General features: G+C 36.6%; 1 protein-coding gene across 1 annotated transcript; it reads left to right on the forward strand.

Moving 5' to 3' along the window:
* The first annotated feature begins 2,701 nt into the window (after positions 1-2,701).
* On the forward strand, positions 2,702-5,917 carry LOC123907466 (ABC transporter G family member 14). Its single transcript, XM_045957766.1, has 5 exons — positions 2,702-3,131; positions 3,329-4,088; positions 4,345-4,524; positions 4,613-4,800; positions 5,035-5,917. The coding sequence occupies exons 1-5, from the start codon at positions 2,985-2,987 to the stop codon at positions 5,677-5,679; spliced, it is 1,920 nt and encodes a 639-aa protein (XP_045813722.1). The 5' UTR covers positions 2,702-2,984; the 3' UTR covers positions 5,680-5,917.
* The last annotated feature ends 6,083 nt before the right edge of the window (positions 5,918-12,000 follow it).

The following is a 12,000-nucleotide window of genomic DNA, read 5'->3' on the forward strand; positions in this document are numbered from 1 at the left end:
CCTCTTCTTGAATATGGATGGCTACCACATGTAGAGAGTAAAGAGAATATAATATAACACACTTTTGAATTCATTTTGGAGGGTTCTTTTACTCACACTTGACCATAACTAACAACAAGCACATGGGGGAGACAAAATTATGTCAATGTCCTCAAATTAATGTACCAAAAATAATGTATCTATGAAAAAATTTAAATGAAAACAACCAAATTTCTCATCCATTCATATCTAAAAAAGATATTTAGTTCCTTTTTTATATTTATAAGTTGTTGTGAAAAATGACAACCAACCATTGATGTCAGAATCCTCAAAGATATATTTCTTCTCTCTTCCTTTCAATATGTAATAATGATAAAAATGTTTCAAAGGGTGAGAAGTACTAAAAATGAAATAAAAGTGTTTGCATAGAGATGCCATTAACTGTATTAATGTACTTTTGGTTATGCTCTTTCCTAGGTTAGACATATGAAGAAAAATCAAAGGAAATTTCAATATAAACCTTTGTATTTTCACCCTTAGATATTTATATTAATAGTTAAATTCCATTAACAAAATATTTTTCCTTGAGAGAAATTAGATATCATCATAACAATATATACTACCTCTATCCACTTTTTTTTTTGGGATTCTATATTAGCTAGTGACAATTCAAATACATACGCGTTGAGAAGTGAAAAATTGTAGGTTTGAATTTGATCGTCCTAGTATAACAAATATTTCTGCAGACTTTTATCAAAGTGAAAAATTGCAGGTTTGTACTTACATGAAAACCACTATCCACATTTTATAAACCGCACGCTTTGTCAGTTTCACATATATATTAAGAAAAGGGTGCTGTTAACATTTTGCATTTAATATTATATATAAACGAATTTAATGCTTAAAAGATATAATACACATGTTTCAAGAAAATATTTCTATATTTGTATTCTTAACATGTGCCTTAGGTGCACATGTTAACATTTGCCTTAAGAAAAGTATACGTAGCGTATTTAATGTGTTCATGTTGTGTATAAGTATATTACAAAAGTATCCTTTTACGCATCGATGTGTCAAACTCGGAATTTTTGTATACAAATTATACAGTGTGTGCATTCATTATTTAAATTACAACTTGAAAAAGAAAATATATAATGGAAACGTGAAATAAACAAATCATTTCAATAGATAGCTCAAAATCTAAAAGCGTATTTTCACAAAGCATTAAGAGACCCACTTGCTTCATAAATCATGAGCTTGTAGTACAAAAGACTATGATTGGCACTAACAAGAAGTAGTAGCATTTTCTTTGGTTTTTGCAACTACATGCACACATTCATGTTTCTATTACTTATAATAAAAACCATCCAAAATCAAGCGTGATTCATCAATTATATGTTGTATTCATTTATTTGTTGTGTTGTGTAACTGAATTTCTATGATTATTTATTTTGTTGGTTAAGTGATTTTGGCTTGAATTTTGAACCGACACCACACTAAGCTTGTGTAAAATATTTATTTCAAATCCAAAGAGGAAGTTTTAAATTTTCATGTGAGATTATTCCCTAGATCGAAATAGCTATGCTTAATATAAAATGTTGCTAACATGCCAATTTTAATGTTTCTATATATATGACCTGTCACAGTTTTAGATCGATTATACATAAATATTTAACCACAAAGATATTGTAAGAGATAAGAGTGGTGCTATTAATTAATGATTAACTGAAATAAACAAAAAAATAAAATAAAATTATGTTGAATCATTGAAAAACAAAGAAGTGATAGTAAACAATGATTATGAATTTCTAAAGTTTTAATTAGTGTGAGCTTGATGGTTCTTGTAGTTTAAAAAAGAACTAAACTTATGTGATATTTCCAAGGTTGTCAGAACCGGACCGGTCATCGAACCGGCGAGCTCACCGGTTCAAGGTTCAATTGGTCGGACCGGGTTCAATCGGGGTCGAACCGTTTTTAATTAAATATATATTTTAATTAATATATAAATAAATATATATGAATAATTGCTCAATATTTCATAATTTCACACATTAAAAAGATAAAATATCACAAGTCAAAATAAAATAAAATTTATAATTCAAACCAAATGAAAAATAGATGAAAAACAAAAACATTTCCTATTCCTACGACGTCGTTATTTTGTTTCAGATTTTTTAAAAAAAAAAATAAAATTAAAACGACGTTGTTTTGCCCTATTTTTTTTTTTAAAAAAAAATCTTCAAAACCGCTTGAACCGCCGGCCGGTTCGCCGGTTCAACCCGGTTCGACCCCGGTTCACACGTTTTTTTTGCCGGTCGGTTTCCTATCCGTTTTTTACTCAAAACCGAATCGCTTTCATGACCGGTTCACGGTCCGACCGGTCCGACCGGCCGGTTCGGTCCGGTTTTGATAACCTTGGATATTTCCATTATAAAAACAACATGAAAATTAAAGATTGTAAACACAGTTTATTATTTTCGCTCAATCATACTTAATTGCGAAGTTCTGATGAAATTTAAGGTATAAATGCTGGTATAATTATACCTAACATTTTAAACACAGTTATGAAAGAAAGTTAAGTTTTATTGACTCTTTTTTAGCACCAATACCAACTAAACTATGATACTGCACGTAAGTTTTGTCCGTTTAAAAAATATCGGTGGCTGCAATTATGGTCAAGACATCATGAATTTTTATGTCTTTACGACCACAATGCAGTCGCAATTCGGATCATATAAACTTATTCGACGAAAATTCTTTGTGATATAAAAATATTGCGATGCCAATGCGACGACTATTTAAAACTTATGCTAGAATAATTTAACAAAAAAAAAAAAGGTGGATTCCACCATCCAAAGGAGGCTATATATTTATGTGCTTCTCTTCACTAACACATTAAGGGGTCAAGTTAAAAGCAACTTCTTAACTTCTCTCAGTTCTCAATCATCACTTCATATCACAACTATTGTCTGTTACTTACCACTAGTCTCACTTTTTCTTTAACCATGCCACAAAATTGCATAGCACCAAAACCTGAATACTGCAATAGTACTCTCTCTTTGGAAGAAGGATCGCCTCATATGACTGATCCTCATAGCTCAAACAATGAACAATCATTACCAAAACTCATTATGTATCCCATAACTTTGAAGGTAATTAACTAGAGTTAGTTCGTTAGTGTATATAAATATAATATTCCTTCAGTAACAAAATATACGCAAAACAGTACATTATGTGGTCCAGACTCCATAGTTTGGACCAGATACGTACTTTTTTCTTTTATAACATACTTATATTAACACACATTTTGTTACTAATTTTTTTGTATCTGTTCTGTTTTGGTATGCAGTTTGAGGATTTGGTATACAAAGTGAAAGTAAACCAAAAAGAAAAAACTATACTGAATGGTATCACAGGTGTGGTGTGTCCAGGAGAAATACTAGCTATGTTAGGACCATCAGGCAGTGGAAAAACCACACTCCTTACAGCTCTTGGAGGCCGTCTAGCCGGCAAACTAACCGGAAAAACCACATACAACAATCAACCTTTTTCTGGTTCAATAAAAAGAAGAACAGGTTTTGTAGCTCAAGATGATGTTCTTTACCCTCACTTAACCGTAACCGAAACTCTAGTCTTCACTGCACTTTTAAGGCTTCCACAAACCTTAACAAGAGATGAAAAAGTTGAGCATGTTGAGAGAGTTATAACTGAGTTAGGACTAATCAATTGTAGGAATAGTATGATTGGAGGACCACTTTTGAGAGGTATATCAGGTGGTGAAAAAAGGAGAGTGAGTATAGGACAAGAAATGTTGATTAATCCAAGTTTATTGTTGCTTGATGAACCTACTTCTGGTTTGGATTCTACAACAGCTTTAAGGATCTTGAACACAATCAAAAAACTTGCTAGTGGTGGTAGAACTGTTGTCACAACAATTCATCAACCTTCAAGTAGACTCTACTATATGTTTGATAAGGTTGTGTTACTATCTGAAGGGTGTCCTATCTATTATGGTCCTGCTTCAACTGCTCTAGAATATTTCTCATCTGTTGGTTTCTCAACTAGCATGACTGTTAATCCAGCTGATCTCTTGCTTGATCTTGCCAATGGTAATAATCACTAATCACTAATCATTTGTTTTATTTTGATTCTTTTTCATTTTTATCCGATCACCTCGTTTTATTATTAATTGAAGTAGTACTAATAATAATTTTACAACCATCCCTGATTTGACTTTTGTCACTTGAGGTTACAAGGTCAAACTCTTACCACTGAACTGATACCTCGCGGACTTTACTCAAATGAATTATTTGGTAGATTACTCTTTTGAAGAAAGAAATACTAACAATGTCATGAAAATTGCAGGGATTGCTCCAGACTCTAAGCATGTAACTGAACAAAGTGAGGCTTTGGAACATGAGAGGAAGATTGTGAGAGAATCTCTCATTTCTGCATATGGCAAGAACATAGCTCCAAGGCTAAAAGCTGAAGTTTCTAGCATGGAAGTAAACAACTACAACAACATCACAAAAGATGCTTGCACAAGTAAGTGTTCATGTTCTATCAAAAGGAAAAGATTACCCTTTTGGTTATAACTTATTAGTTTTAAGTTTTTATTGTTACATTAATGTAGGGAATCAAATGAAACCAGAACAATGGTGTACAACCTGGTGGTATCAGTTCACTGTATTATTACAAAGGGGGGTGAGGGAAAGAAGACATGAAGCCTTCAATAGGCTTAGAATATTCCAAGTCATAAGTGTAGCTTTTCTAGCTGGACTCTTGTGGTGGCATACACCAGAATCACATCTTGAAGATAGGGTAAGAAATTATTTCTTCATATTTTCTAATTCATAAAAAATTTATGGATTCGGTGCCCTGAAGTTTACAACACTTACACACTCCGCACCAATTATTAGCGCTAGAACAACATAAACCAACTCAAAAAGTTATGAACTTAGTACTCCAGAGTTTACAACACTCACACACACTGCGCACCAATCACTTGCGCTAGAACATATGGACTAATACGAGGTTTGTTTATTTGTAATGCAGACGGCTTTGCTATTTTTCTTTGCTGTGTTTTGGGGATTCTACCCTCTCTACAATGCAGTTTTCACATTTCCTCAAGAAAGAAGAATGCTTATAAAGGAACGATCCTCTGGAATGTACCGTCTTTCTTCCTACTTTCTAGCAAGAACAATAGGAGACTTGCCACTAGAGCTAGCACTTCCAACAGCATTTGTCATCATACTATATTGGATGGGAGGACTCAAACCTGATCTTGTAACTTTCATTCTTTCACTTCTTGTTGTTCTTTACAGTGTTGTAGTCTCTCAAAGTCTAGGATTAGCATTTGGTGCTATTTTGATGGAGATTAAACAAGCAACTACACTAGCTTCTGTTACAACACTTGTTTTTCTCATTGCTGGAGGTTACTATATACAACAGATTCCACCTTTTATAGTTTGGCTTAAGTACTTAAGCTATAGCTACTACTGTTACAAGCTTCTACTTGGTGTTCAATACAGTGAAAATGACTATTATCAATGCTCAAAGGGAGAGTTATGCAAGGTTATGGACTTTCCTCCAATTAAATCAATGGGATTGAATAATATGTGGATTGATGTTTCCATCATGGCTTTGATGTTGGTTGGTTATAGATTAGTAGCTTATTTTGCACTTCATAGAGTTAGGTAAATCTAAACTGTGGCAATTAAGGATAAGCTCATATACATATAGCATAAGAATTTGCAGAGTTTTTGTACTAATTGATCAATATGAGGAATAATACTAGTTAGTACTTAGAAGTAGAATATTAGACTTTTGATGGAACTATTTGAATGAAACTTTTATTATGAACTCTCTATGACTGAGTTGGATGTATAATATTTAATTTTATAAACAGTTTTAAAGAAGAGTTTAATAACTATGCACTGACGAGTGACGACCCAGACATCGTTGTAATATTATGTCATATAATAGTTGTTTAAATATTTACAACGTGATATATGATTTGACGTCGTGTCGTTTTAGACTATCTGTGCATAGTAATTAAATTTTGTGAATACTAAATAATTCCAAATTCTATTTTGCATAAAAATCAACTGCCTGAATATAAGGTACATGCTGCATGATAAGAAGCAAGAAAAATAACATCATGCTTTCTAGTTTGCACAAGAAGTCCAAGATAGCAACCTGAGTACCCTCTGTCCCATAAGTGGATTATTTTGAGGCCTTTAAAACCACATATTAGAACAGCTATCCGGATGAAAAGTAAAAAGATGCTAAAAACGTAAACAGAGAATACACGATATTTGATCACAAAATTCGACCAATTGTGTCTACTTCCGACCGACTTCTTTCTACTATTCAAACTTAAAATTTACCGAGTACAACTTGTGTTTAAATACAATATTACAGCTGCCATCGCTCTGGCCCTACTCGAGTGACCAACTCGCTTATCACTAAACTACGAGCCATACCCACCACATTTATCATTGTTGCAAATTGCCTTGAAAACGTGAAGAAAAAAAACACTAGTCTGCTGTTTTTCGCCCCGGGCGAAAAAACCTGTGCCCCGGGCGAAATTTGAAGCAGGAAAAAGGGGGGCTCTCTGTTTTGTCGCCCCAGGCGAAAGTTTTGGTGCCTCAGGCGGAAATTTTCGCCCCAGGCAGAAACAATGGCGCCTCTGGCGAAAATCGATGCAGGGTATTTAAAGGGTCACGTTTTCTGTTTTTCAAAACAAGTTTTTAGGGTTTCTGAGGCCAACATACAAACTAGGGTTATAAGAGAAACATCTTGTGAAGACTCTAGGGTTGGGTAATCATTCTATCACATTGGGAAACACTTTCATTGAAATCTCTTGGTCACGGGAAGAGATTTGGGAAAAGGGTAGAAATAGGATAACTCTATTTTCTTGTAACTCTTTTGAGAATCTTATTGTAATCAAGGAACAAAGTTTGATAGTGGAACGAAGAGATGCTCTCTCCCCAGAGTAGGTCACATTGACTGAACTGGGTAAACAATTTATTGTGTCCTTTTCTTTCTCGCCGTTTATCATTATTTGTGATTATTATTGTCGTTCGCTTATTTTGATTGCTTAATCGTATTTTCTCCACACATCAAGATTATTATTGGTGTGATTTAATCGAATTCACAACAATTGGCGCCCACCGTGGGGCAAAGGATCAAACGAATTAAGTATCATGGGTTCTAAGTGGGACACCGAGAAGTTCACCGGGAGTAACGACTTTGGGTTGTGGAAGGTGAAGATGAGGGCAATATTAACTCAACAAAAGTGTGATGAAGCGCTTCTAGGAGAGGCACACATGCCTGCTACTTTGACACCAGCAGAAAAGACCGAGATGAATAATAAAGCACTGAGTGCGATTATTTTGTGCCTTGGGGATAAGGTGTTGAGAGAAGTAGCGAAAGAAAAAACAGTTGTGGCTATGTGGACCAAGCTTGATGCGTTGTATATGACGAAGTCTTTGGCACATAAGCAGTGTTTGAAAGAACGGTTGTTTTTCTTTCGTATGGTGGAGAATAAGTCGGTAATGGAACAACTATCGGAGTTCAATAAAATTATTGACGATTTGGCGAACATTGATGTGAATCTGGAAGATGAGGACAAAGCGTTTCACCTGTTGTGTGCTTTTCCCAAGTCTCTTGACAATCTCAAGGATGCATTGCTATATGGCAAAGAAGGCACTATCACCTTGGATGAAGTCCAATCGGCCATGAGAACTAAGGAGTTGACTAAACTCAGAGATATGAAAATTGATGATAGTGGAGAAGGCTTGAATATTGCAAGGGGGAGAAGTGAAAACAAAGGGAGAGGAAAAGGGAAGAAACACAGGTCCAAGTCTAGGGCAAAGGGTGATGGTGGTGGCAAGTTCAAATGTTACCATTGTCATGAACCAGGTCACTTCAAGAAGGACTGTCCCGAGAGAAGGGGTGGTGGTAGTTCGTCAGTTCAAATTGCCGCTAGTGAGGAGGAAGGTTATGAGAGTGCAGGAGCACTAACAGTTACAAGTTGGGAACCTGAGAAAAGCTGGGTCATGGACTCAGGGTGCTCATATCACATCTGTCCAAGAAAGGAGTACTTTGAAACCTTGGAATTTAAAGAAGGTGGAGTTGTTTGTCTCGGTAACAATAAGGCGTGCAAGGTTCAAGGTATGGGTACTATCCGTCTCAAAATGTTTGATGACCGTGATTTCCTTTTGAAGAATGTGAGGTATATTCCCGAACTTAAGAGAAATTTGATTTCCATAAGCATGTTTGATAGTCTAGGGTATTGTACTAGAACTGAACGTGGGGTAATGAGAATTTCAAATGGTGCATTAGTAATTGCTAAAGGGTCTAAAATTAATGGTCTTTATATTTTAGAAGGTTCCACTGTTATTTCTAATGCATTAGTAACTAGTGTAGAGGCTGCAGATATAACCAAACTATGGCATTTGAGGTTAGGGCATGTCAGTGAGAGGGGTTTAGTTGAACTAGCTAAACAAGGTTTGCTAGGACAAGAAAAATTGAACAAACTAGAATTTTGTGATAACTGCACATTAGGCAAACAACACAAGGTGAAGTTTGGGGTGGGAGTGCATAATTCTAGTAGACCATTTGAGTATGTTCACTCGGACCTTTGGGGTCCAGCGTCTGTTTCCACTCATGGGGGAGGTTCATATTTTCTTACTATGATTGATGATTATTCTAGAAGGGTATGGGTTCACATAATAAAGAACAAAAGTGACACCTTTGAAAAATTTAAGGAATGGCATACCTTAATAGAAAATCAAACAGGAACTAAACTGAAAGTGTTGAGAACTGACAATGGCCTGGAGTTTGTTTCAGAGCAATTTAATGAGTTTTGCAGGAAACTAGGTATAAAGAGGCATAGAACCGTTGCATACACACTGCAGCAGAATGGTCTGGCTGAAAGGATGAACAGGACCTTGCTGGAGCGCGTGAGATGTATGCTGTTGGGAGCTGGATTACCCAAAAGTTTCTGGGGAGAGGCAGTTAACACTTCTGCATATTTGATCAACAGATGTCCATCAACAGAAATTGATCTAAAGACACCTATGGAGGTTTGGAGTGGCAAGCCGGCAGACTACTCTAACTTGAAAGTCTTTGGAGCTTTAGCATTTGCACATGTCAGGCAAGATAAGCTTGATGCTAGAGCTGTGAAGTGTGTTTTCATTGGTTATCCCGAGTGTGTGAAAGGTTACAAGCTGTGGAAGATGGAGTCTGGAGGATCAAAGTTTATCATAAGCAGGGATGTCACTTTTGATGAGACTCGGATGGGGATGAAGTGCAAAGACCTGGAGAAAAGACCAGAAACGGGGATGGAGAGAATTCAGTTTGAGGTGGAGCCTTTCATTGATGAGAGGGAAAAGGAGGATGAGACTCAAGTACCTGATGAGAGTGGAAGTGATGAAACAACTGTTCCTGACTATCAGCTTGCAAGAGATAGGGAAAGGAGAGTTATTAAACCACCTAATAGACTCGGTTATGCTGACCTTATTTGTTATGCTTTGAATGCAGCTGAAGAAGTGCAAGACTCTGAACCAAAGAACTTCAGGGAAGCATGAGAAAGCATATATAGTAAAGACTGGCTGAAGGCAATGAATGAGGAAATGCTTTCATTGGAGAAAAACCAGACTTGGAAGCTTGTGCCATTACCTAAAAATAAAAGGGTAGTTGGTAGCAAGTGGGTGTTCAAAAGGAAAGAAGGTCTACCAGGGGTCGAAGCACCAAGGTATAAGGCGAGACTTGTAGCAAAGGGTTTTACTCAGGTAGAGGGGATTGATTACAATGAAATCTTCTCACCGGTGGTGAAACATTGTTCTATAAGGGTACTTATGGCTATTGTCAACATGTATGATCTTGAGTTAGAACAGATGGATGTGAAGACCGCATTCTTACATGGAGAGTTAGAAGAAACTATCTACATGCAACAACCTGAAGGTTTTATGGAAGACAATTCTAAAGTATGTCTGTTGAAGAAATCTTTGTATGGGTTGAAGCAGAGTCTGAGGCAGTGGTATCGTCAGTTTGATGATTTCTTATTGAAGACTGGATTTGTGAGAAGCAACTATGACAGTTGTGTGTACATGATGAAGAGGAATGAGAAAGTCATTCTCTACCTCCTTCTTTATGTATATGATATTCTTATGGCAAGTTCTGACAAGCATGAGATTCAAAAGCTCAAGGAGAAATTAAATGGTGAATTTGAGATGAAGGATCTTGGAAATGCGAAGAGGATACTTGGTATGGATATCTTGAGAGACCGGAGTAAAGGTGAGTTGTTCTTATCTCAGCATGATTATTTGAAGAAAGTGGTGGAGCGGTTTAGAATGACAGATTCTAAGGTAGTGAATACATCACTTGGTCACCATTCAAAGTTGTCGATAAAACAGTGTCCTCAATCCGAGGATGAGAGAAAGAAGATGGAGAGTACTCCCTATGCAAGTGGGGTTGGAAGCATCATGTATGGCATGGTTTGTAGTAGGCCTGATTTATCATATGCAATAAGTGTGGTAAGTCAGTTTATGGCAAATCCGGGCCAAGTTCATTGGCAAGCTTTGAAGTGGGTTCTGAGGTATTTGAATGGTTCTTTGAAGGGTGGTCTGAAGTACACAAGAACTGATCCAGGAAGAGATGCTTTGGAGGGATATGTGGATGCGGACTATGCAGGTAATATAGACACTAGAAAATCCTTATCGGCTTTTGTGTTTACATTGTTCGGTACAGCTAGGGATGGCAATATGACCCATACCCAGTAGGCACCCGCAAAAATTACCCATAACGGGTAGGGTAAAAACCCGCATTTTGGGTACGGGCACGGGTATGGGTAATTACCCGCAAAAATGAACGGGTATGGGTGCGGGTACGGGTACCTTAGTACCCACCCCGCCCCATACCCACATAATGTATATATATTTATTTTATATATATTTTTACATAGTAAGATATGTATATCAATTTTAAAAAATACAATAACTATTAAATTATTACACATTTTTAATAAAAATGTTTATATATAATATAATACAAACACATTGTGAATATGTTAACAAATAAATGAACTTTAACATGAGATTTGTAAAGTTTTTGTTTATAATTTTCATGAGTCGACATTAAAATCTTTAAAAAAAAATTAATTATATTAAAACGATATGATATTTTATAATCGATTGATTTATTTTTAGCAAAAATGCGGGTAACGGGTACGGGTATGGGTACTTAGGTACCCATAGGGTATGGGGACGGGGGCAAAGGTTGTTACCCACGCGGGTATGGGGATGGGTACGGGTATTTTTTCAAACTGCGGGTATGGGGATGGGTACTATAGTACCCTACCCATACCCTACCCATTGTCATCCCTAGGTACAACGGTAACGTGGAAGACCAATCAACAATCTGTTGTAGCCTTGTCAACAACTCAAGCAGAATACATAGCTCTTGTTGAAGGGGTCAAGGAAGCCATATGGTTGAAGGGTATGATTGGAGAAATGGGGATTAGTCAAGGGTGTGTGAAGATACATTGTGACAGTCAGAGTGCCATTCATTTGGCAAATCACCAGGTGTATCATGAAAGGATAAAGCACATTGACATCCGGTTGCACTTTGTAAGAGACATGATTGAAACAAAAGAGATCATGGTACAGAAAATTGCATCAGAGGAAAATCCAGCTGACATGTTCACCAAATCGTTACCTAGAACTAAGTTCAAGCATTGCTTGGACTTAATTAACTTCGTTGAAGAGTAGACGGAGGTTGGAGAGAGCAGCACGGTGGTTGATGGGAAGTTGGCATCACCATCGTTTTAAAGGCAAGGTGGTGATTTGTTGCAAATTGCCTTGAAAACGTGAAGAAAAAAAACACTAGTCTGCTGTTTTTCGCCCCGGGCGAAAAAACCTGTGCCCCGGGCGAAATTTGAAGCAGGAAAAAGGGGGGCTCTCTGTTTTGTCGCCCCAGGCGAAAGTTTTGGTGCCTCAGGCGGAAATTTTCGCC

Source organism: Trifolium pratense, linkage group LG2 (assembly GCF_020283565.1).
Source record: "Trifolium pratense cultivar HEN17-A07 linkage group LG2, ARS_RC_1.1, whole genome shotgun sequence".
Classification (NCBI taxonomy): Eukaryota; Viridiplantae; Streptophyta; class Magnoliopsida; order Fabales; family Fabaceae; genus Trifolium; species Trifolium pratense.